General features: G+C 44.9%; 1 protein-coding gene across 1 annotated transcript in view; it reads right to left on the bottom strand.

Moving 5' to 3' along the window:
* Positions 1 to 10,004, bottom strand: part of ZSCAN2 (zinc finger and SCAN domain containing 2) — a 36,784-nt gene extending 26,780 nt beyond the window's left edge. Inside the window, 2 exon segments of the mRNA XM_067697570.1 lie at positions 7,328 to 7,841; positions 9,869 to 10,004. Of these exon segments, the coding sequence (XP_067553671.1) occupies positions 7,328 to 7,730 (403 nt within the window). The 5' untranslated portion in view covers positions 7,731 to 7,841; positions 9,869 to 10,004.
* Between the last annotated feature and the right edge of the window lie 17,296 nt (positions 10,005 to 27,300).

The raw sequence follows: 27,300 nt of genomic DNA, 5'->3' as shown, positions 1-27,300 counted from the left end.
TTTTACAGTATAGATCTATAACTCATCTGGAATTGATTTCTGTGTAACTTGTGAAGTAGAGATCCAGTTTTAGTTTTTTCAAAGGGTCAGAACACTGTCCAAACACCATCCACTGAACGGTCCATCCACTGAATAATTCCTGAATTGCCATAGGGCCCTTATTGGTTACTAGACAATTGCAGCTCGGTCTAAATCAATGGATCTTGTATTTTCCTGCCCTTGACATGGGCTCTAGACTCACATGCACAGCACATTCCCATGGAATGCACAGGGCCACGTGTGTCCTCCTGCCTGGTCAGAGGCCTCTGCTTTCTCTCCCATGCTACAAAGCGTACCAGAATAAGTGTAAGAAAAATTGCTGTCAATATGGGGATAAGCCTGAATTTGCTGTAATTTATCTATAACAGTGACATAACTGGTCACAAACTTTGGTGCTTTAATGTGTGTTAAGCTCAGAATTCTTGTAAGGTCCTTCCCCCCTGATTGTGACATACCGCTGTGTCTCAACACCATGGTCAGAGCCACTGGTCTAAAATGCAGAAGTGGGTCTGTAATTCTGATACAGCTGATGCCCAAGTAGGGCTCTCCCTATCGGGGCGCTGCCCTGGCAAGACTGGCGGGAACCTGATAGCGCCTGAGTGACTGAGACTGTTGTTCCCCCTGAACTCTCACTGCCTGAAAGACAAAGCGCTGGTCGAAACAGCAAGGAGATGTTATTGGTTTAAATGAATGATTGCCAAACAGTTACGGTTATAATGTTACATCTCTCTGAGAGTTCTGTATGGTATACACTTCAAATATTTAAGTGAACTGAAAGCGTTTTTGTCTTGAAACTGAGAGTTGTGGCTTTAAAAAGACATATACCTTTACAACCCTGCACCGCTCTTCACTCCCCTTATTAACAAACATGAAAGTATTTGTTCATTTGCTGTCACCAAGGGAGCATTTTTGCTGGGCCAGCAAGCTCAAAATAGGTAAGCTGCTGCCTGTGCCCACCAAAAGCCAGGTGTGATGCTGAGGATGGCTGGAGAGGTCAGCTGTGACTCTCAGCTCACCTGTTGGACAAGAGTAGGTTTGAAGTTGATAATCTCCATTCCTGACTAGTCTAGAGGAGTGCTTCTCGAACTTCACAGTGCATATGAAATCACCTGGAGATCTTGGTGAATGCAGATCCTGCTTCAGTGGGGCTGGGCTGAGACTGAGGTATGCCTTTCTAGCAAGCTCCCAGGTGACACCTATGTTTTCGGTGCATGGACCACATTCTGAGTAACAAGGCTCTAGAGCAGTGGTTTTTAAACTTCACTGCATCTTAGAACCACCTAGGAAGCTTTCAAAACTCCCTTGCCTGGGCCACACCCCCATGCCAACTAAATCAGAAAATCAGAATCCCTGGAGTGGGTTCCAGGACCCCAATGAGAAGTCTGAGAACCATAGGCCTAGCACAGTGGTTCTCAAACTGGTGGCTGAATCAGGATCACCTGGAGGGCTTGTTAAACCCACGTGCTGGACGCCGCCCCCAGAGTTTCCGGTTCAGTAGGTCTGAAGGGAGGCCCGGGGATTTCATTTTTAACACACTTCCAGATGATGCTGATGGCACAGGGACCCCACACTAATGGTCAGAGGATTTACATGTCACGAATCTATCAATTTTGAGCCCCATAATTTCCCCTTTGCTCCCCTCTGATGGCAGCAGTTTCTTTTTCGGGTGGTGGGGCTTCTATGAGATAAAATGAATCTGTTAGGGACTTCCCTGGCGGTCCAGTGGTTAAGACTCCGAGCTTCCACTGCAGGGGGCTTGGGTTCGATCCCTGGTCGGGTAACTAAGATCCTGCAAGCCGTGCTATTCGGCCAAAAAAAAAAAAAAGAATCTGTTAGGAGAGGAGCATTTCCCCTTTCAGCCTGATGCTGCAACCACACTGGTCTGGGGTTATCTTGGGGAGGCTGCTGCGGCATGAGTCCACTGGTCTCCGGGCTCTAAAGGTATTTTTCTGCTTACTTCATACAGAAAGTGAGATGAGGGTGGGTAGAGCAATTAGAGAACAGTTCAAGGACAAGCTGTCTCAACTCTAGTGACTATACTTTCTGAACCGAAAATGAGGCCATACAATTTGAGAAACGACTTCTGGCCCCAGGGCCCAGGCCTCTTACAGACCGATGTGAGACATTCTGAGAGGTATGGTTTGGCTGCCAGCTATTGGAATTTGAGACATTTTGATGCTTTACAAGGACAAATACTCAAGATTGCCCTGGAAAATTGGGGTTCTCATTCTCCAAGTCACCAGAAAAAAAAAGGAAGTGTATTGGGTTTTACATCAGTAATTTGTAACCAGCAACACAGGTAACTAGTGCTTTTCATAAATGGTCTTTCAACAGGCCTGTGAAACAGGCTAAAAACACAGCTGCCAGGCGTGAACCATGTGGGCCAATCTCATCTAAAAAGAAAGAGCACAGGACTTCCCTGGTGGTGCAGTGGTTAAGAATCTGCCTGCCAATGCAGGGGACACGGGTTCGAGCCCTGGTCCGGGAAGATCCCACATGCCGCGGAGCAACTAAGCCCGTGCGCCACAACTACTGAGCCTGCGCTCTAGAGCCCGCGAGCCACACCTACTGAAGCCTGCGCGCGTAGAGCTCATGCACCACAACAAAGAGTAGCCCCTGCTCGCCGCAACTAGGGAAACTCCATACACAGCAACGAAGAACCAACACGGCCAAAAACAAATAAATAAATTTATTTTTTAAAAAATAAAAAGAAAGAGCACATCACTGGATGGATGGTCTCCACAGGACAAGTGATGCCCTACTGCGGCTTCCACGTCCAGCCCACGACAGTTTCATTTTCTCTGGCATTTGTGCGCTGGTGGCCACATCCAAGACCAGCTCCCCGGTGCAAGAGACCTCCAGGCAACTGTCCTCCCTGGGGTGTGGATTCACCATACCTTAGGTTTCCAAATCCAAAGCTTGTCCCTTCAAGTAAATGCTGCCAGTCCCATGGACTACTCCTACCAGTTTGGCTGGATAACAACAGGTGAAAAAGGCCACCTACTGGTTTATTCTCAGGCCATGAAGGGAGATATCCTTGAGCCTCTGGAATTTGAGAAACGGCAATAGTACCCACCTCCACACTCAGAAACATGTTCTCTATGTTTATAAACATCTTGGTTAACAGCATAAATATGATAATATTCACTGAGTTTGCTGAACATAAACAAAGGATTAATACAGAGCTTCCAAGAACAAAAACCTAAGAGTAGGTGCTCTCTTGCTGGACTAAGCTGCTTGACTTGCCTACCAGCCTAAGAATTCTCCCAGGTCTAAGCTGCAGTCCTACCTAGTCTCCCTTTCTAGATTTGGAAATATACCTGGCTACGTGCTGCCAACTTTGGGCTTGACCTTTTTTTTTTTTTAAGATATTTTTGATATGGACCATTTTTAAAGTCTTTGAATTTGTTATAGTATCGCTCCTGTTTTATGTTTTGGTTTTTTGGCCACGAGGCATGTGGGATCTTAGCTCCCCAACCAGGGACTGAACCTGCACCCCCTGCATTGGAAGGCGAAGTCCCAACCACTGGACCACCAGGGAAGTCCCGACCCCATTTTGTTTTAAAACAAAACAAAACTTAGCTTGGCTTTCTCAAGGAGAGGCAGATAAGCCTGGAAGGAAGCAGCTATCTGCCTCCTTCATGGACCCAGCAGGTGAGCTTCTCCACACCTGCAGGGAGGCTCGAAGGATTCATTTCCTCATCCCGACAATACTTACTGGGTCCCCACTATGTATAGGGCACTGTGCTGGGTACTGCGAGAGCTTAAAAAAAAAAAAAAAAAAAAAAAAAAAAGAAAAAGGTTAAGAAAAAGATAGGTTCCTTGACTTTGGGGATTTTATAGGTTCCTAGAAGAAATAAGATGAGTATTCATACAAATAGAAAACAAGACAGAATACGATACAAAGCCAAAAGAGGAGGAGAATCCAAATGTTCTGGGGGAGATGACTTCTAGCAGAGGTGATCAGAGATGCTCTCAGGCGGGTGGAACTGGGGACAGGAAACAGGGGCCGGAGGGACAGCTTTATGGAGCAGGTCTCCAAAGGTGTGCACTCAAAGGAAGACCAGGATTTTATCACACAGGGATGGACAAGGCCACTCCAAGTCAAAACTCAGGAGCACAGGTGAATGCCAGCAAATACAGATTATGTTCAAGAAACAGCAAGATCTGGTCTGAATGAAGCAAGAGCTGTGGCAAGGGGATCAGAGAAGGACCAGCCATGGGCACCTGGGCCAGGTCACACAGGGCCACGGGCTGCGAGCAGGACAAAGAGGTCATGGTTGATTTGGAGACACTGGGGAACTCAAGAAGATTTTTAAGCAGGAGAGTGCCCGATCACTCAGGTAGGAGTGGAGCAATGCAGGGGAAAGAGGCTGAAGGCAGGTTCCCTTTGGAGGCTGCTGCAAGAGTTCAGGTGAAATACCAAGAGCCTGAAATAGGGCTGGGTATGGGGATCAAAATGCCCTTGGGAAACACAAAGAGAGATGAGCTTTACCACTTAAACTATTGATATAGGTCCAATCTCAACTGGAATTTTAAGATATTTTAACTGTGAACACCTAGAGGTGCCTGCTAGTCAAATATTAAACAACCACTGTCTAGCCAGGCCTTGAAAATGTGCTGGGTAAATGTGACCAAAGGTCCCGAGCTAGACAAACAGACTAGAGATCAAGTGGTCTTATGTTGAGTAAATGTTTGAGAAGGGATGGAGATCACTGAAGAGGTTCCTCTGAGTAATCATAAGGCAGGTCAGGAGCATGTGTTAGACAAATGAAAACCAACAAAGACGATCTCAATGGCAGAAATGAGAGCACTGACGAGCCCACTCAGTCTGGGACATTCCCCATCCGGGATGTTCCGTGAAAGATGAAAGGCACAAAGCCCCTCCAGCAAGCCAGGTGGGGAGGGCTGTCACAGTGGGAGCCTGTCATTGCCTCAGAGACACCTGATGAGACTTGACGCCCTGCTTTGTGACTTCCCCAACTGAACAGTAACCCCAGAGGTTTCTCCTCAGCCTTCCACCCCTCTGGCCCCTCTTTAGCATCTCACTGAAGAGCCTGAGGTTCATCACAAACTCGTTACACAGTAAACAGGTTTTTAAACAGGATGAGAGGCTTTTGCTTTTTTAAGTAGGAAGAGTAAAATTAAAAGCTATTTTTCAGGGCCAAAGAAAATCAGGTATTTTGCTTCAAATAAAACCTGGGATCTACCAAACACACGTGGAAGCAAACAGACTGGAGTTTGAAGGCCGGCTCCATCACTAACCAGCTGTGTGACCTCAAGGAACAGCTTGACCTTGCTGAACTTCCATTTCCTCATCTGTAAAATGACAGTTCCACCCACCTCACGGGATTATCAGCAAGATGGACATGTGAGGTGCTCAGTGAAGGCCTGGGCTCACAGGTGGCCCTCCATGACCACCCTTTTCTCCAAAGGACAGCTTTATACTCACATCTCCCAAGTCCCTGGGCATTGTTACAACTCTGTCCCCAAACCACCTTCCCTTTCCAGCCTTCTGAATCCTCTAGACTAGATGCCTCTGAGTTAGTCACCTTTGTCTTACTCCTCATCTGCAGCCCCTCTTTCCAACATCCCACCGGCAACTATGACTTTGCATCAGATGTGACGAAATGCTTAAGAACATTAGCCACGTCCTCAGACCCCTGAGCTGGCATCCTGGTTCAGCCTCATACTAGCTGCGCGACCTTAAGGGAGTCACTTATCTTCCCCGGTGATGATAATTCCTCTTGTCTCCAAGCTGCAGCACAGCTTCCTGCACCCAGGAGTCATCTTCCAGGATCATGGCGGTGACCTCCTCCTCCTGGTCATCTTCCTCTTGAGGGACCTGGACTAAGGGGCTCAGGGGAGTGGTTCCTCTCAGCACCTCCGAGGCCATCATCCACGGTCTTGGGGGAATCACTCAGGCTTCTAACCTTGACTTTCAGTCTTCTCCAGCCAGGCTCTCTGAGAGTTTACGTGAGTTTTGCATATCAGATGCTAGGCACGCTGGCTGGCCCACAAAAAGGAACCATCAGTGCTGGCTACGGTTACTATTAGCTCTTTCTCACATGCGTCCAGTCTCCTCCTCTTCCCCTGCGGTCCCCACCTTGGACCCACCCCTATCACTGCCCATCCAGCATCCAGACAGCTTCCTGGCTGCTCTCCTCCCTCTGGCCTCTCCCTCCTGTAATCAAACCTGCATCCTGTTGCTAAGTTCAGCTTCCTCCCATGCCCCTGGGGCCCTAGTTTAGAATTTGCTGAGGCCAAAGACATTTGGTCTAAGCCTCACCCACCCTTCCCCCAGACCCTATTTCCTACCCCTTCCTAAAAACACACTTTCCACTCCAATCAGCCAGCCTTCCTTATATGGTCATCCCACCGATCCCACACCGGTCCACCCTTCTGAGCCTCAGCTCCACTGGGATGCCACACCCTCCCCCTGCCCTGCGCCTTTCCAAACCCCCTTCCAGCTCAACTCCTGCTCAAGTGTCACATCCTCTGTGAAGCCTTCTCTGACCTCTCCTCTCCTCTCCCCACTCCGTTCCCTGAACATCCTCACAGAGGCAGCCATTGGTTCCTGGGGGTCCTGAAACAGTCCTAGGGGCACAGGTAGATCTGAAGTAAATATCTGGTAAGCAAGGCAGTCCAGTTTACAACTGAAGACCAGAATGGAGGCAGAGTGGTTGAACGGCGTGCATGGGTCCCACAACGTATTAATAACACAAGAGACAAATATATTAACTGTTGCAAAAAGCTCAGGTTTGGAATTATTCTTTTAAGAGCCTGGGATGGATGACTTTATACCACAGATAAGTCCCTAGTTATTAGCTGGCTTACTCGTCATTCACCTTGATTTCACAAAAATAATCACTTTTTTAAAACAGGATTTGGTTTTTCTAATTGCTGGAACTTAAATATTTGGAAGTTTATTGCACAACTGGGTGAAAGTGCCAAGGGGTGGTTTATGGGGGTCTTCAGCCCCTCACCCCATAACCTCCATCAGCTTCCCAACCGCTCCAACTCCACACAAAAAAACTGTGCTAACTACGTAAATCTGGCTCTGAGAATAGTCCTCTAAGCCCCTCTTATACCGAAATTCTGGAACTGTCACTGCACACAACCAGGGCATTTTGGGGTGACAATGGGCTGATCACCTGCAGACAGAGTAGAGGGATGGGGCTGACCCGAACTCAGTCCTGGATACCACCTTCTCCTCCTCTGCAAACACCACACTCTTCCATCTCAGAGGGCTGCTCCCACCCTCTCCCTACGAGGTTCTGCATCTCACCACTGTCCCGAAGGGTCTGGGTCAAATCTTCCACCAGGGCCACCGCCTCCTCGCTGCTCTCGGGCCGATGCTCTTGCAGCCAGGCCTGAATTTCCCTTGGCAGCACGGTCAGCATTTGCTCCTTGGTGTGCACCTCTGGCCTCAGCCAGCGCCGGCAGAGCTCTCGAAGACGGCCAAGGGCACCCTGTGGCCCTCCGGCCACCTCCTCATGGGGGCTGCCCTTGCCGGCGCTCTGGGGAAAGGGCTCCGACTCAGGGCCATCCTCCTGCAGCACAGCTTCCTGCACCCAGGAGTCGTCTTCCAGGATCATGGTGGCGACCTCCTCCTCCTGGTCATCTTCCTCTTGAGGGACACGGACTAAGGGGCTCAGGGGAGTGGTTACTCTCGGCACCTCCGAGGCCATGATCCACGTTCTGGGGGGAATCACTCAGGCTTCTAACCTTGACCTTCAGTCTTCTCCAGCCAGGCTCTCTGAGAAGACAGCACCCTCCTCAAATTTCAACAAGGAGTCTGGCTAAGAATGAGAAAGAGAACTAGAATCAATAAGTAAACTGTCCTAAAACAATCTAACTCACAGCAGCCCAGGTCAGGCCACCAAATGATTCTTACATCCGCAAATCAACAGAAGTTTCCTGTCCCTCTTAAAGGAAAAATGGCTTATTCCTGAAAACATCTCTATGGCAAGAGAAGTTAAGAAGAATCACAAGCACGAAAAATAGAGTATTTTTCTTTCCAAAAGACCAAAGCATGATTAACAGAAATTCAAAGTCCTCGCAAGAACCCAGGACTGAGTTATCCTGCCCTAAGTCAGTTCAGACTTGCTGCAGAGTGACCTTGACCTAACATACAACTCAGTCACACAACCTCACTGACCACCTAATAAGTAGAGATAATAACACCTATCCTTCTTATCTTAAGGGGACCTTTCAAGGATTTGCAGAGGATCAGATGTCAAGACACTTTGACGCTCACTGGAAGGAAGGAAATACCTCAACTGCATTATTACCATATTTTTAAATATGAAGTTTTAAAATGTTTGTACTCTTAGATCCAGCCTTGGCCCCTCAGGAATTTATTTTTTAAAATAACCATCTTTGTAAAGAGAAATTTATTTGCAAGGACACACAACCATAACATTGTTTCTAATTGCAAAAAGAAAACTTGACACCTTAATATTCCAGCAGCAGGAGAATGGTTAATTATGGCGCATTCATACAGTAAAATATATTAAAAACTATGCTAATGTGGGACTTCCCTGGTTAAGAATCCTCCTGCCAATGCAGGAGACACGGGTTCGAGCCGTGGTCCGGGAAGAGCCCACATGCCACGGAGCAACTAAGCCCGTGCGCCACAGCTACTGAGCCTGCGGTCTAGAGCCTGAGAGCCACAACTACTGAGCCCGTGTGCCACAACTACTTAAGCCCGCGCGCCTAGAGCCCATGCTCCCCAACAAGAGATGCCACCGCAAAGAGAAGCCCGCTCAATGCAACGAAAAGTAGCCCCCGCTCGCAGCAACTAGAGAAAGCCCGCGCACAGCAACAAAGACCCAACGCAGCCGAAAATAAATAAACAAATAAATAAAATTAAATAAACTGTCCTAATGTAATAATGGCTACCTTTTGAGGGACCGTTACTGAGAAGGGGCTCAGTGGAGCTGGAAATGTTCTATATCTTGATTTAACAATGGTTGCATAAGAGCATACATATGAAATTTAAGATTTGTGCACTCTGCTCTATGTATTTTTAAAAATTATGCTGACAATAATTATTAATCATTAATTATTTAAAATAATCCTCATAATATGAAAATTAATGGATAAAAACAAAACCAGCAAAGCAAAAAAACCATAGACACAGTATGACCCCAATTCCTTTTAAAAATGAACACATACACAAGGAAAAAAAAAACCTGGACAAAAATTCTACAAAATGTTGAGAGCAGTGAAATGACAAATTATTTAAAATAAAGACTAAAAGGCAATGAAAAGTTATTTTTAAAAATCGTCACTACATCGTAGACTCCGATAAACCCCACACACAAAAAAAATAGGGAAGGAAAAACTTTTTAAAAAAAGAACAAAAAAGAAAAGCTAGTGGAAACACCGAAGCTCTCAATATGTATTCACCAAATGGCTAAAAGAAACACAGGTATAACACAACTCTTAACTGGGAGCCCGGGAAAACCGTTCCTAGTCAGTTAATTTGCTGTCTCACCTGGGGCAAGCCACGCCCCCTCTGAAGCTCAGTTTCCCCATCTGTAAAATGAGCTGCTCGGGATGTCGTCCACTGTGCCTTCCAGTCTAAACTCTGCGCCCCTGGTTGGATGTACACGGAGCTCACCGCTAGGGAGAAGAGTCCATGTCCGGTCGCTGAGCCAACCGGGCACCTAAACCGGGAGAGCGGGGGCCCGCGGGACGGGGACAGAGCCCCCGACGCCCCTCCCCCAACAGGGCTGCCCGCACTGGCTCCAGGCCCGTTATCCCCTTGCCTCGGGCTGCTCTCCCGGCCCGCGCGGCTCCAGCTCTGACTCTCCGGGCTCACCTCTCCAGAGACCAGATGCCAATCCCGCGGTCGTTCCGCGCGCAAAAGCGCCCCCGGGCACTGCCCGGCACCTCCGGAGTCAAGGTGGCTCAAGCCCGAGGGGCACCGAGAACAATGGACGGGAGAGGCCCGCCCTCCGCCGCGCTCATTGGCCACCGAGAACTGCACCTGGAAACTCTGCTTTCCTATTGGCGGATACGGACCCAGCTGGGCGGAGGGAGGGAGCCTGGGCCAAAGGCATTGTGGGAGGTGTAGTCCATCGAGCAGACTCCGACCGCGGGGCACGGAGCAGAGTTTGGGATTGATACCCTGTGCAGTGCGGTAGGGCCAGAGGAAGGAAAATCTGCCGACTGGCAGTCAGGACCCCAGTGTGGGCCAGAGCTGTGACCTGGGACGGGTCATTTCACTTCTTTAAGTCCTCCATATAGTTCTCTATGAAAAGGGAAAGTTGAATGGACGCTCCCTTTCAGCTGTGAACTGTGAGGCAAGTAATTTTGTCAGGCCCCTCGACGGCCGAAAGTAGTCCCTGAGCAGGAAAGGAATCCGCTCGGGAGAAGTCCCTTCCCGCCGAGCTCGGCTCCCCTCCCACAGCTTGCAGATCCACACTTGCACCTGGCTTTTGCACACCCCTTTGTTTTCGCACGTGGTGTTTCAGGGTCTGGAGGAAAGCCCTGTCCCGCCTCTTCTGCAGCAGAACTCCCATTCTTTCGTCTATCTCCTCTTGCATGGAACCCGCCCCATCATCACCTCCCTCGCAGGGACACCGTCCCTAGCACACATGCTCGAAGTCTCCATTTTAGTATCAATACTTGCCCAGTGTTACGTATTGTCAGTGTCAGCACAGGGAGGTGAGAGTGGGAAATTGGCTTCTACTGTGGGGTTCCCACGGTTGGCGCTTTTAAAGAAATGGCTGTCCCATGACAGCAGGTGAGTAACTGCCTGGAAACCCAAGGGAGAAATATAAGAAAAGAGAGAAAGACACTTTTAATGGCCTGTGATATAACAGTGGTGTATTTTTGTACAGAGCAATTACTGGGGGCATGCCCAATTAAATGACTACATTTGTTTTAATTTTCATTTAAATTTCATTTTCATGAAAATTTCATTTCATGAATGTTTGAGACATGTTTCATGATTATTGGTGATTTTAATCTCATTTTCTATGAACTGACTGTTCCTATCTCCTTCCCTTTTTTTAAATTGCATTTACTCGTAAAAGCTCTTAGTATATTAAGAAAATGATTCCTTTGTTTGTCATAGAAGTTGCTGCTAGTTTTCTCACTTTGCTGTTTGCTTTTTGCTGTTTTTTTTTTAATATAGAAATTTGACATGTTTATGGCGTCAGATTTGTCAGTCTTGTCTCTTTATATCTTCTGAGTTTTGTGTCACTCTTAGAAAGTTCTGTCCACCACTCTAAAGATTATTTGAATTTTACCCATTTTTCAGTAATTAACCTCTTTAAGTATAAAAATGCAAAGTGAGGTTCATCTGTTGAATGCTACATCCCTGGTAGGGTAGCATCTTAATTTATTAGCCCAAAGTGACCACATGCAGACAGCCCCACCTCCAGGCTGGCCTAAGAAGTCTGCACTGAGTGCCCGGATGCAGAATTTCCAACCACCACCTCTCCAGTGGTCAGCATTCCTAGAAAGCAAGATCTCCAAAATGATTGAGGATGATAATTCTTGGACATGATCTTACATTAACAAAGTTTGTTTCTCCACTTTTTCATCCTCATGAGGAATGGAAATTTACACAAAAGGGAAAATATTTGTTTGCTTGGGGTGGGGGGTTAGAGGGTGGGATACAGCTGAAACTTCCCAGCAGCCTAAGGGTTCATTTTTCTCTGCTTCTATCCCAAGCCAACTCATGACCACAAGAAACTGGCACCATCTTGTCACAGGAGAATCCTGGACCCAGCCATCTCTGTCCTGTGCCTGATTCTCTGAGAAGTTGGTCCTGGCCAGTGTGAACTTCCCTACATTTAGATAGAGAGCAAGTCACATTTAAGACCAAATTCCTGGCATAATGGTTCTGGTACCCAAGCCAGTGCCCTAAGACCAGCCTGGGGCAGCAAGCAAGCCCGGAAACACAGCCCAGTTCAGTGAGTAGGGTTGGTCCTCCAAGTGATTCCTTTCTCCATCCACCAAACCACAAGGATGACAGAGGCTCCGTTCTACTAGCGAGCACTCTTGACTAAAAGCTTCAAAGGACAGCTCTGGCTAACTTAAAAGGGACTTATTGAAAGAATATCAGGGAACTTACAGAGTAAATGGGAGGTAAAGTATCAGGCTTGAAAATAGTTAGGGGCTAAGAAAAGGAGAGTAAAGCCCCCCAAACCACAGCAACAACCTCTTAGCACAAACAGCCCAGTCTGCCCACCCCATGAGCCCTAGTGATGCTACAGCCATCTCTGTTTGCCTGCCTTCTTCTCAAGGTTCCAGACCAGGGAAAGAGTATTTGGTTGGCTGAGTCTAAGTCACATGCTCACTCCCTGGACCCACCAGGGGAGAGGGGATTGGATCTGGCTCCTAGATTTCCTTACTGTTACTCCCACACAAAGGTGAATTCTCCAATCTGGAGATTGAAGGCCTCTAGGAAAAACTGGACAGGCAGAAACTACATGAGTCACTACTTGTCTTTAGATGTTGAGCGAGAAGGAAACTCACCCCAAGGAATGCTCGGCCTAAGGCCTTTAGGGAGCTCCCAGCTCATCTCAAGTTGATGGAGGTGAAGAAGATGGGGATGGGCAGATCCTGCTTTCTGTAACACCTAGTTAAAATCAGGGCCAGTGGGGACTTCCCTGGTGGTGCAGCGGTTAAGAATCAGCCTGCCATTGCAAGGGACACGGGTTCGATCCCTGGTCTGGGAAGATCCCACATGCCGCAGAGCAACTAAGCCCATGTGCCACAATGGCTCAGCCTATGCTCTAGAGCCCGGGAGCCACAACTACTGAAGCCCGCGTGCCTAGAGCCCGTGCTCCGCAACAAAGAGAAGCCACTGCAGTGAGAAGCCCGTGCACCACAACAGAGTAGCCCACACCTACTGCAACTAGAGAAAGCCCACCGCAACTAGAGAAAGCCCACGCAGTAACGAAGACCCAATACAACCAAAGATAAATAAATAAATTTATAATAATAATAAAAAAAGCAGGGCCAATGACACCTGAGCAGGTGAGGCAGAGGGGCCTTTGGGCCTTGAGGATGCAGGAAGTAACTCCCCCTACCCAAGACCCCCATCATTGCTTAATCTGTCCTCTGTGACAGAGTAAGAAGGGAGACTGCTCTGGTTGTGCGAAAGGTGTGTCTCATTTTTGCTAGTTGTCTCATTGTTACTTAGTGGCCACAGAGCCCGGCCACTAAGTGTGATTGGGAAAAGATCATTTAAAGGAACAATGTTGTAGGATGCTGTAAGACCAGCCTAAAGAAAAAGAAAGGGCTAAAGAGGGGCTCCATCGTAGGAATGCCCAGACAGGAAGAGAAACTAGAGAATGGGATCAGGGAAATGTTTATTTTAAAGAGAGAAAGGTGAAATTCGGTCCAAGGAAGTGTTACTGAACAACTGTGAAATTAAGTATCACATGACACATACCTGTGTAAAAAGAAGAGCTAGAGCAGGATTTTTTCTTTTTTAGAACGGAATTTTTTTACCCCCAAGACCAGTATCTTTTCCGGTTTTTTATGAATGGTTGGTATTTAGTGTGGCAGAGGGAGGCCCTCTGGACCTTGTGTTGCCCCTCGGCGGATGCCGACTTTTCTCTTTCTCAGCTGTCTTGTGCTGGCCTGGGCTCCTCTAGCCCGCTGGTGCCAAGAAGGAAAATGGATTTACAACCTCCGGCCCGTTCCCATGCCCTATTCTGAACTGCTCTATTCAAGGATATTTCTGGGGAGACACAAGTGTGCTCTGGGCTGGACATAATGACTCGGGAGGTGGCCTCAGTGTGGGGTGGTGCTTGCCAGGACACAGAGGCCCGGGTGGCATCAGGGGTGGCTTGAGAGGTGTTTTAGAGGAAATCTAGCTCCATAATCTTCAGTGTCCCCCAAGCTATTACAAGTAAAGACTTATTACAAAAAACAGGAAGAAAAAAGGAAAAAAATTAAATACCTGCATGTTCGTGCACACACATACATACTATACACACATCACACACTACACACACTAGTGTATCCCTAGGCTACTTCATAGGAGGAAAATTATCACTAAAATACTTACTTGACCATTGGAAAGAGAAAAAAAAAATTTTTTTGGAGACCTTTAGTAAAAGCTTCCAATGCACTTGGAACCCAAAAGAGGATTCAGAGTCTAACTGGCTTGTCAAATCAGATTGCTGCTCCTAGATACTTCTTTACAAAATTATTTAGCCACCGACTATGATACTTACTGAGCCACATGGCCTGGGAGGTAGACAAATCCCCAGAGAATGGTTTGGTGCCATAGACTTTCCCCTAATGGACTTTTACTACTGTGTGTTTGATATGCTTTACACACACACACACACACACACACACACACACAAAACCAACTTGAATTTTTGTAAATTATAAAACTAATGCACTCAGAATCAGGAAGAAAAATAAATTTGAAAACACAAAATTAAAAACACCTGCGAAGGACTTCCCTGGTGGCACAGTGGTTAAGAATCCTCCTGCCAATGCAGGGGATATGGGTTCGAGCCCTGGTCCGGGAAGATCCCACATGCTGTGGAGCAACTAAGCCTGTGCACCACAACTACTGAGCCTGTGCTCTAGAACCCGCAAGCCACAACTACTGAGCCCACGTGCCACAACTACTGAAGCCCACGTGCCTAGAGCCTGTGCTCCACAACAAGAGAAGCCACGGCAATGAGAAGCCTATGCACCGCAACGAAGAGTAGCCCCCGCGTGCAGCAACGAAGACCCAGTGCAGTCAAAAATGAAATAAATAAATAAATTTATTAAAAAATAAATAAAAACACCTGCAAGGCATAGTAGGCCGTAAATGAAGTCAGAAAGAAATGAAAAAGTGGGGGAAATATTTGTAACACATGTGACAAACCAAGGGTTAATTTCTAATTTACTATGAGTTTATACAAATGAGTATGAAAAAGACCAAGAACTCAATAGGAAAATGGGTAAAGGATAAGGATAAGAATAAGCAGGTCACAGAGAAAGAGGGAGAGAGAGAGAGAGAGAGGGAGAGAGCACGCTCAACCCCACTAATAATTTTTTAAATGCAAATCAAAACAAATATAGATGCCATTTTTCTCCTATGGTATTGGCAAAAATTTTAAGTGTGTTAATACACAGTAGTGTTGACAGTGAGGAAAATAATTCACTCTCCTACTGTTGGTGGTAGTATAAATTGGTACAGTCATTTTGGAAGGAGAACCAACAATTCTATTGCTAGGAATATATCCCATTGATATAATAATAAAAATATGTCAAGGTATATACAAGAATGTTTATTACTGAATATTTATAACAAAGTTTGAAATAATTTTAATGTTTTTAGACAGAGGCCTAGATAAATAATGTTTGGAATATCTTTCCTTGGAATTCTATTGCCTTTTAAAAAATGAGATTTATCTCTATATGCTAACATAGAAAGATCTCCAGGTGGGTGAAAAAAGCAAGGTACAAAATGCTGTGCACATAATATGATACATTTTGTGAAAAAAAAATGTAAAGGAAAGAAACATTTACTATACATGCAGAAATTTTTCTTGTTGCATATACAAGGAAGTGTGAATGGTGAGTAGCTCTATCAAGAGTTACTAGAAAACAGGAGGGAGACTTTTTTACTTTTAATTTTATAGTTTCCTAATGTTTGACATTTTACCATGTGTGTGCATTTATTTATTTTTTTCACTAAAAATGTTGAGGAATTTTGTGTTATTCTTAAATCTTTTTGTATTAAAATAAAAGTAATGATGAGGATGTGGAGCAACAGGAACTCTCATTCGTTGCTGGTGGGAATGCAAAATAGTACAGCTACTTTGGAATATAGTTGGGTGGTTTCTTATAAAACTAAACATAGTCTTACCATATGATCCAGCGATCACACTCCTTGGTATTTACCCGAAGGAGTTGAAAATTTAGGTCCACATAAAAACCTGCACACAGATGTTTAAGTAACTTTATTCATAATTGCCCAAACTTGGAAGCAACCAAAATGTCTTTCAGTAGGTGAATGGATAAACTGTGGCACATCCAGACAATGGGATATCATTCAGTGCTAAAAAGAAATGAGCTATCAAGTCATGAAAATGTGTGATAATACACAGCAGTGTTGACAGTGGAGGAACCTTAAATGCATATTACTAAGTGAAAGAAGCCAGTCTGAAAAGGCTCCATACTGTATTATTCCAACTATATGGCACTCTGGAAAAGGCAAAACTATGGAGACAATAAACAGATCAGTGGTTGACAGGAGTTAGGGCAGGGAGGAATGAATAAATGGGGCACAGAAGATTTTTAGGGCTGTGAAAATACTCTGTGTGAGATGTAGAGAACAAACGTATGGACACCAAGCGGGGGAAATCGAGGAGTGGGGAAGTGGTGGTGGGATGAATTGGGAGATTGGGATAGACATATATACACTTATATGTATAAAATAGATAACTAATAAAAAGAATAAAGATGCTGCCTGACAAACGGTAAAGAGAGAGACAAAGAAGGAAAGCTCTCTTGTTGCTTGTCCTCACGGCTTCCTGCTTTGAAAGTGGTCCTGTGAGGTCATAGGATGCCCAAGGCTACAGTAGCCATTTAGCATGTGAAGGAGAAAAGCTTGAAGGTGAGAAGTCAACACAGATGGTGGATTAGGAGAGAAAGAACTTGACATCACAGAGTCGCTGGACTCATCTGGAAACTTACTACCTCTAGAATTCTGTTATATAAGATAAACATCTATTTTGTAAAGTCACTGCTAGTTATATTTTCTGCGACTTGAGGCCAAAAGCATCTTATTCTATCCTAGCAGCAATTTAACAATTCCATCTATTTCCTAAATAAAGAAAGTTTGTGTTGAAAACAAAAAAGAAAAGAAAAAAAAAGAAATAAATAAAATACTCTGTGTGATACTATAATGATGGACACATCCAAACTCATAGGATGTACAACACCATGAGTGAAACTTAAGGTAAATTATGGACTTTGGGTGATTATGGTATGTCAGTGTAGGTTCATCAAGTGTAGCAAATGTACCACTTTGTTGGGGGATGTTGATAACGGGGGAGGCTATGCATGTGTGAGGGCAGGGCATATACAGGAAACCTTTGCACTTACCTTTTAATTTTGCTGTGAACTTAAAACTGTTCTAGAAAATTAAGTCTTCAAAAAAAAAAATTAAAATTTAGGGACTTCCTTGGTGGTCCAGTGGTTAAGGCCCCGCACTCCCAATGCAGGGGGCCTGGGTTTGATCCCTGGTCGGGGAATTAGATCCCACATGCCACAACTAAAAGATCCCTAGCATGCTGCAACTAAGGCCCAGTGCAGCCAAATAAATAAATAAATACTTTTTTAAAAAATTTAAAAATTACAGTAGCATACCATTGTTCACCCTCTATGAGAAAAATAAATATTTCTGTCAAAACAAAAAAGCAAAGTGATATATAATTATTGTTGAAATTTTGGAAGATACAGAAACCTTTAAAAAGGTAATAAAAATGATATATAATCTCAACCCAAATATAACCTGTTACCGTTGTAGTGGATTTCCTTTCATTCTTTTTTCTATACATATGAATGTGGCCAATCAGGATGTCTTTAAACATTTTCCAAAGTAAATGAAACTAAAACTAGCTCTAGCCTTTAACTACTGAATTAGCCCATTACCTCTTTCTTGGAGCTTCCCCTTCTCTTGGACTGCCCAGGGCCTTGGGGTTTATGTAACTGACAAAGGAGTCCTGTGGAAGCTAACACCAGTGGGATAAAAGCCCAGACGTCCCAAGCTCTGGATGGTGGCTGTTTCTGCAATTGCTCCTCACCACCACAAGGTGTCGCTCTCCGATGCCCGTGCAGGTTCCCACCAAGGTGACCCTGCAGGCCAGTCCTTCAGACAGGCCTGTTAGGGGATTCCACTCCCTCAGGAGTTTTTTACCAGCTCCCAAGCCTTCATTCTTAGTTCCAGCCCTTTCAGGCCCCACCAGTCTCAGTGTATTGCTTAATTTTTAATTTTATTAACAATATTTTTAATGTCCACAAGTTTTCTCAATTTGTAATTTTTTAAGATTAAAAAAATATTTTCAACTGAGATAAAATTTATATACAATGAAAGGCACAGATCCGATATCTAATAAAAAAAAATAAAGATGCTGCTTGACAAAGAGTTTCAACAAGTATATATGCCTTGATGTACATGTCTTTGATTTTTTTTTTTTTTTTTTTTTGCGGTACGCGGGCCTCTCACTGTTGTGGCCTCTCCCGTTGCGGAGCACAGTCTCCGGACGCGCAGGCTCAGCGGCCATGGCTCACGGGCCCAGCCGCTCCATGGCATGTGGGATCTTCCCGGACCGGGGCACGATCCCGTGTCCCCTGCATCGGCAGGTGGACTCTCAACCACTGCACCACCAGGGAAGCCCATCCTCTTTAAAAAATTATCTTTAAACATCACCCATATTCAAGGCATGGGTTAATAGGTTATGGCCTGGATTCATTCTGGAGACAGTTCATTTTCAAGGTCAAACTGAGTCTTAAAAAGGCTAGGACAGGTACTTCTTCGGTGGTCCAGTGGTTAAGACTTCACACTTCCACTGGAGGGGGCGTGGGTTCCACCCCTGGTCAGGGAACTAGGATCCCACGTGCTGCGCAGCCAAAAAATAAATAAATAAAATAAAATAAAATAAAAAGGCTAGGACAAGACTTAACAGTTCATAACTATGAATCATCACCAAAAGCTAGAATTCCTTCTTGTGCTTAGAAAACATAAAGAAATGTATTCATGTACATTTCCAAATTTCCAATAAAACAAGGTGAAGTCCATACACTGTAGTCTTTTTTGTTTGTTTGTTTGTTTTTTGTTTCTCACCCCAGCCTCTTCTCAAGGGCTTAAAACTCTAGTGAGCCGTTGGGGAGTTCCTGGAAGGCAAGCACTATTTTCTTTCATATCTAGTAATGAGCTCCCAGTTGACTCAAAACATTTGTGAAATTAAGCAATTTCCCTAATGATGTGAAAGTTTTTATGTAACGGAATCAGATGGGCCTCAAGGAGGAAGGAGATTCTCCCCCCACACCCCCCAGGCGGACAGCCCAGGGCACTAGGCCCAGATGTTTGTCCCTCCCTTGTCTTCCCCATCTCTGTCCCACTCCCCAGGCAAGTCAGATGGCAGAACCCAGCACAACAGGAGGAAAAAGAGTGACAGATGGAACCGGGGTGGGAAGACAAGCCCGTCTGGCTAGGCAGTGTGGAGGCCACTTCTGCCAGACTGAGAGCTGCACAAGTAAAGGCAGGAAACCCCCTGCATGTGGGTGAATTAGAAAGTTGAAAAACAGGAATTCCAGGGCACTAGCAAGAACATGATTAAAAAGCCGACCAGAGTCTAGACTGAGTAAGAGGCAGCAAGGGAACAATAAGCAAGGAAGCAAAAGAGGTCCCAGTTATCATAAGGGTGGGGGAGAGATGGAATAAGGAGAACGGAGGTGAGGTCCTGAACTGGAAGCAGGGTGCGATGCGGCCAGGCCTTTGGAGGTTGAGTAGAAGGAGGTGGAAGTCACTGGAGCAGTGGAGGCCAAGGGACCATGAGCACAGGTGGTGGAAATGTCATCAACATGCATCTGAGGTCACTGAGGATGAGGGCAAGACACTGGGATGAGAGGAGCCGGCTAGCCAGGTCCCAAAGCCATCAGCGAAGGCCGCAGAGAGGCCAGGAGCAGAGGTTCTCAGCTAAGGTGTGGCGCCCAGGCATGGTGTGGTCATTTTGAGGCAGGAGATAGATGGGCCCCATGCTGAGCAGCTGGAGTTTCTCCCCTGTGGACAGATACTCAAAAAAAAGAGGAGCGAGAGAGGAGATGACCCCTGCCCAGATAAGAGATAAAAGAGCACATATTTTTCATTCTTGAGGTCAGGGAGACGTTCCCGACTACACATGCACAGAAAGGTTCCTTGGAGGTCAAAAGGGAGGTGGCAGCACCCCATAGTAAGTGATGTCAACCTACCCTAGGCCTCTTCGCTAGAATCCATCTTGGCTAAGAGATGCATGCACACATGGGAGGACCCTGACATAAATCAAATATGGACTCAGAATCAGGCAAAGCAAGATGATTGGCCAAAGGAAACCTGGAAGAAATGCCCCCTATAAGTGATTCAAACTACCATGAGGGCACGCCTCTCTCTCTGAGCCCACCCATGTGTCTATCCACACATACTCTTTTTCCTTCTAATAAACACTTTACTTGTTTCACTACTTTCTGTCTCTACGTGGAAATTCATTTCTACACAGCTGATGGGCCAGGGCTTTGTCACTGGCCACTGGGCCCTGGTGGTCTAGCGGCTAGGATTTAGCGCTCTCACTGCCGTGGCCTGACTTCAATCTCTGGCTGGGAATCAAAATTCTGCTTCAAGCCGCTGCAGGACGAGGCCGCCTGAGATCAGTTTGAGGGGAATGTTGGGGCAGCACAACCCGCATCAGGAGCTGTGCTTCAGCCGACTTGTGCCACCATCCATGGAGCAGCTGCAACCCCAAATCTAGATGGCAGTGCTGGGGGGGGCAAAGATTGGTGGGTGACGATGGAGAGGCCGTGTAGCCATCCTGCTGATATGTAACTATTGCTGGAGTTTGGGGGAGGTCAGTAAACGACTCCCCTCTTTCCCTCACCTGAGTTTAGCATTCATTGAGAGATGGATTCAGGAGGAATTCATTCAGATGGATTACTCCCATTCAACAAATATTTTTTAGTTATCTTTTTCTAGGCTTTTTTTCTTTTCCTTTTTTTTTTAAATTGGGTATAGTTGCTTTACAATGTTGTGTTAGTTTCTGCTGTACAGTGAAATGAATCAGCTATTCGTATACATATATCCCCTCTTTTTTGGATTTCCTTCCCATTTAGGTCACCACGGTGCATTGAGTAGAGTTCCCTGTGCTGTACAGTAGGTTCTCATTAGTTATCTATTTTATACATATTAGTGTATATATATCAATCCCAGTCTCCCAATTCATCCCACTCCCTCTTTCCCCCCTTGGTGTCCATACATTTGTTTTCTGTGTCTGTGGACCCAGCAATCCCACTACTGGGTATATACCCTGAGAAAACCATAATTCAAAAAGACACATGCAGCAAAAAAAAAAAAGACACACGCACCCTAATAGTCATAGCAGCACTACTTACAATAACCAGGTCACGAAAGCAACCTAAATGCCCATTGACAGGTGAATGGATAAAGAAGATGTGGTACATATATACAATGAAATATTACTCAGCCATAAAAAGGAACAAAGTTGGGTCATTTGTAGAGACGTGGTTGGATCTAGAGACTGTCATACAGAGTGAAGTAAGTCAGAAAGAGAAAAACAATATTTCATATTAACGCATATAGAAAAATGGTACAGATGAACCTATTTGCAAAACAAATATTTATTGAGTATTATTTATATGTGCCAGGATGTGCCAATGATTCAGCAACGAATAAAATAGCAAAACCCCTACCCTCATCGAGCTTACATTCTGGTTGAAAGAGATGGACAATAAATTTTAAAAAATAAGTAAAGCACGTGGTATGTTAGAATAAACTAAAACAGAGGAGAGAAATGGAGGGTGCTGGAGGTGTAATTGTGAACAAGTTGGTCAAGAAAGGCTTTGCTGATAAGGTGAGAAGTGGGAAAAGACTGGAAGGAGGAAAGGGACCATGCCTTGCTGATATCTGAAGGAAGAGCATTCCAGGCAGAAGACTGTAAGTGCAAGGGCCTGGCCTATTTGAAGACTCTAAGCTAATCGTGGTGGTCCTATTTTCCTTTCTAGCGACTGGTTTAAGGGGTGAACAGTGACGCAATTCTGACCTGTGAGATGAGAAATGTAATCGGCATGGGGGCTCCTGGGAACGGTTTCCATACTCTGGAGAGATGGTCCTGTTCTATCTATGGACTTTTCTATAGCTGATGTGATGTCTGAAACTGTTGCAGCCATGTTGTGGCAAAAGGGGAAGCCAGCCTGAGATGGCAGAGCAGAAAAATAGAAAGAACCTAGGTCTTTGATGACATCAGTAAGCCACTGCTCGTGCCAAACTTGGAGCTTCCTTAAGACCAATGCAAGATCATGTCAGCCCTGGGTAAGGTGAGGTGTATGGGTCAATAAATATGTAGGTTTATTATAATGTCTGTAATGTCAGGATATTATATGAGAATCCAGCTATTACATTTTTCAAGTAAAACCTTATGAATTTGTCACTAAGCATATGAAAAGATATGCAAATTCACCAATAATCCAAATATACACATTAAAACGAAATATCATTATATGACAATAATATTGGACAAAAAAAAAAAATGTTGGTAATACCCAGTCTGATGAAGATTCAGAAAAACAAGCACTTTTTTTTTGGCCACACCACACGGCTTGCGGGATCTTAGTTCCCGACCAGGGATTGAACCCCGGGACACAGCAATGAAAGCACCAAGCCCTAACCACTGGGCCACCAAGGAACTCCCAACAAGCACTTTCATAGACAGTTGGTAGAAGTATAAATTGAGCGAGCCTTTGGAACATGATTTAGCAGTATCTGTCAATATTTTAAATGGGCAGAACCCTTCAAATCAGCTTTGGACTTCTCGGTATCATATTCATGCATATAGAGACATGTACAAACTGGATGTAATATAAAAAAAAACTGGAATCCACCTAAATATTGTTCAATAGTGGAGTGATTACTTTGATTATGATAGAGGCATATTGTTTGATTCTAAGTACAGTCGATTCTCACTATTTACAGTATTAAAAAAGAGACCCAAAATGGAGTTACTTGTGCTAAGCCCAAGTCACCAAGCCAAAACTTAGTACCAAACCTAACTGCAATTTCAGTCTCCCACGGAAATGTCATCTTAACTGGTCAGTCTTAAGAATTTAATTAATTCTTGGAATTTCCTGGTCAACAGTAGTGTGGTAATCTCCTGGTAGACCCCTTCCATCCCCGAGAAAGATAAGGTCATCCACTTTTTTCCTTGTCACTACCCCCTTTTGTCTATAACAACCTTTCTTTTTCAGCAGCTCTTTGGAGCTCCTTTCTGTTTGCTAGATGGGATGCTGCTTGATTCATCCATCATTGAATAAAGCCAATTTGATTTTTAAATTTACTCAATCAGGGCTTCCCTGGTGGCGCAGTGGTTAAGAATCTGCCTGCCAATGCAGGGGACAAGGGTTCAAGCCCTGGTCCGGAAAGTTCCCACACGCCACAGAGCAAGGAAGCCCATGCGCCACAACTACTGAGCCTGCAATCTAGAGCCCGCGAGTCACAACTACGGAGCCGAAGCCTGCGTGCCTAGAGCCCGTGCTCCCCAACAAGAGAAGCCACCGCAGTGAGAAGCCTGCGCACCGCAACGAAGAGTAGCCCCGCTCGCCGCAACTGGAGAAAGCCTGTGCGCAGCAAGGAAGACCTAATGCAGCCAAAAATAAATAAATTAAAAAAAAAAAAAGATTTACTCAGTCAAATTTTGTTTCTTAACAACAGTCATTATGTTCTAAAAAGCCACTGCAAACACTGAATTAGCAAATATAGAACCATCTCTCCTACCGGAAATACAGGGTTAGGTTCCTTGGAGCCTCTAGTCACAACATTTTCATCAACTAATCAACATATAACCTTGTTTTATGTGTGTTTCTATTTAAAGACACTTTATTAAATATATATTTCTAACAAATAATTGATTGCATAGTCTTTCAATGATTTAGAGGCAGAGCTTTTGAGGCTATTTGAGTTATACGGGCTCATTTGCCAACGTCCTTGTAAACCAAGCCATTTTCATCAGCATTGTAAACCTGCTCTTCCACATAACCTTTTTGCTGTATAACATTTAGCAGGTTTTTAAAAAATTCTTCCGTAGCCTCCTGATCTGCAGAACTAGCCTTGCCTGTGAATTTAACATTTAGGCAACAGGCAACATGCCCTATTGCCTTTGAAATGTTTCAACCAGCCATCATTTGCTGAAAGGATTTAACATTTTCCTGATTCAACGTGACTATAAATTGCTTTGTCTTTCAAGCCTCACAACAATGCTGTCAATTATGCTATTTTATTGCTTGTCATCTCATGAATCTATAGATTTAACTACTTGTCTACCTTTTCCATAGCTTCATCACACACTATAAATGATACTTTAGCACTTTTTGGAGCAGCCTCATGTACAGATTGGCCAAATTCCGCTTCCTTTTTCTAGGTGTAAGGTATTGTTGATTCATTAACACAGACCTCACAGCCAAGGACACTATGACTCATGCCTGAAGGGAGCTTATCTAACCCACATGTTTTCTCCATAAGGCACATCCCAGCCTTCTTGATCCTAGGAACACTACATAGCACTATAGCACTATGCTTGGGGGCCATTTAAAAAGTGAAATCAACAACAAAAAGCACACACACACACACACACACACAAACCTGGCATTAAATAGACCACACAAAGGACACTCATTTGCAGTACGAGAGCTGGAGCTGAAGCTGGAAGGCAGAGCATGGCCTTGTTCAACCTTAGCTGGGAATACGCTCATCAAACAACTCAAATTTTTTGCAGCTCTGCACGTGTCTGCAAATGACCCCATAAGTGCTATGAGTATTGATTTTGGAGTCACAAATAAATTTTCAAGAGTTGGCAAATTTACAAATATGGAATCTGTAGATAATGAGGATGAACTGTACCTATTAAAAAGTATAAGATAGGGACTTCCCTGGCAGTCCTTCCACTGAAGGGGGTGCAGGTTCCATCCTTGGTGGGGGAACTAAGATCCTGCATGCTGCACTGGCTCAGCCAAAAAAATTTTTTTTTGAAAAAAGAATAAGATAGATCAGTTTGTATTTGCTTAGCAGGATGCCCATGGTATGTTTTTAAGTGAAAAAAGAGTTTCAGAACAACATGTATAAAGGTGAAAAAAGCAAATGCTTAAAAGAGCCATGCAGGTAATGTAAAATGGTGAGGTGGGCGTGGGGAAGACATCTGGGAAGAGTGGAGACTGGGGAAGAGGAGAGCTCATCCCACCTGCAGGGGGCAGCCCACTGCTCACTGATAGTCAATTTTTTCCTGGTAGAAGAAGTGTGATGCCTTATCTTCCAGGTTTTCAAGATGTTCATGGGACTTCCCTGGTGGTCCAGTGAGTAGGACTCCTTGCTCCCAATGCAGGGGGCTTGGGTTCAATCCCTGGTCATGGAACTAGATCCCGCATACATGCCACAACCAAGAGTTCACATGCTGCAACTAAGAAGGCTGCATGCCACAAGTAAGACTCGGCCCAGCCTAAACAAATAAATAGAAATAAATCTTAAAAAAAAAAAAAGAAAGGATTTTCATGAAATATCCCAATTTAAAATGTTGACAACTTATTTCAAATTTAAAAAAATTCTATGTGAGTCAAACAAAACCCATTATAGGCTACATTTGGCCTACAAGCTGCCAGATTGTATTCCCCAGTGTGGGGTAGTATGTATGAGAAAAGTACAGATATAAACAGAAAAAATGTCTGAAAAGATACACATCCACCAGACCATTCACAGTGGTTACCTCGGGGTAGAGGAAAAGAATAGCGTTGTTGAAGGCAGGGGTGGGTCTTCATCTTTTCTGTATTGTTTGAGACCTTGGCCATGAAAGTATAGTTATATATTATCTACTTTAAAAGGGAAAAAAGCCCTATGAATTAAAGGGCTGAGTATTATTCCTGTGGCCCCTGAGGTTGGGCAGTATTAGTGCCCTCTGCCTTAGATTGCAAAGATTGTATCTGTATTTCTAACTTCCCTTTTTTTTTTTTTTCTTCAGTTTCTGGCTGTGCCACATGGCATGTAGCATGTAGTTCCCCAACCAGGGATGGGACCTGCACTCCCCCCCCCCCCAACCGCGCACTGGAAGCCAGAGTCTTAACCAGTGGACCGCCAGGGAAGTGCCTCTAACTTGCTTTTTAAGTTACCATTGTTTTACTTATTTAGAGAATGTTTGTTTTCAAGCAATATAAACCCACTCAAAATAGTTCTGGACCGGGACTTCCCTGCGGTCCAGTGGTTAAGACTCTGTGCTTCCAATGCAGTGGGGTGCGGTTCCAACCCTGGTCGGGGAACTAAGATCCCACATGCCGGGTGACCAAGAGCAAACAAACAAAAAAACAGCTCTAGACCAAAGGAGGATTTGGTAGGAAGGAGCAATCTGGTAGCATCCCGCGGCAGCAATGAAACCAGGCCCACAGGGGACTAGAAGTAAATGCTAAAAGCCATGTGGCCTGGCCCAGAGCCAGCCTCCTTGGCCTCCTGAATCTGCTGCTTTCTGACACTTGATTCATTCTTCTCCTTGGTAAGCCTGCTTCTTCAGCTCACGCCTGGGGTTTCTGTGGCCTCTTGCACCCTCGAGTAGGAGTCTGGTAAGTGGTATTTCTGGGAGAGAGAATTCGACTGTGGCCAGTGAGTTCTTGAGCTGGACCAAATATCCTCTCCCCGTTCAACCACCTGTCAAGGGAAAAATGCGATCCCCTGGTGCATAATTGGCTCCCGGGCCCCACCGCAGCAGGGAGGGCGTGTCTCAGAGATGGAGGGTGTGACCTGGGGAGGGGCCTCAAAAAGCCTCCACAGTTGCAGCTACAAGTTACACGTTTACAGGCCCTATAAATGCTGGATCTGATAGAACATGTTAGTTCATCAGGGAGATAGCAGAGCGAAGTAGCCAAGATCTGGGATTCTGGTAGGGGGACCACCTCTCCCGGTTTCCCCAAAATTTGGGCTTTTAGTTTTAAAACCAGGATAGTTTTTAAGAGTTTTCCAGGATGGGGGATAATCACTCCTCAAACTGGGAAAATTCTAAGCAAATCAGGATGAGTTGTGCCCCCTAGGTTTTGGAGTTAGATTTGGTTTTGAATCCTGGCTCAGCTGCTATAGCTGTGTGACACTGGGCAAGTCACTTTATCTCTTACACCTCAGTTTCTTCCTTGTAAAATGAGAATAATAATATTTCCCACCTCATAGAGTGAGATAAGCACTTAGTGAGCACTCAATAAAGTAGGCAATTAGGTAATCATACACATGATTAAAAAGTAGAAATACAATGAACGGAGAAAAATCTCACTCCCACCTCTATCCCTCAGGACACAGGTCTCCTCCCCAGAAGTAACCACTCTTAACAGTTTCTTGTGTATCCTTCTAGAGATAGTCTGTGAATTATAGGAATATGTATACTGATCTTTTTTTTATTAAAAAATATTTATTTTATTTATTAATTTGGTTGTGCCAGGTCTTAGTTGTGGCATGCAAACTCTTAGCTGTGGCATGCATGTGGGATCTAG

This window comes from Pseudorca crassidens, chromosome 1 (genome assembly GCF_039906515.1).
Source record: "Pseudorca crassidens isolate mPseCra1 chromosome 1, mPseCra1.hap1, whole genome shotgun sequence".
NCBI lineage: Eukaryota > Metazoa > Chordata > Mammalia > Artiodactyla > Delphinidae > Pseudorca > Pseudorca crassidens.
This window is presented reverse-complemented; position numbering and strand designations above follow the sequence as displayed.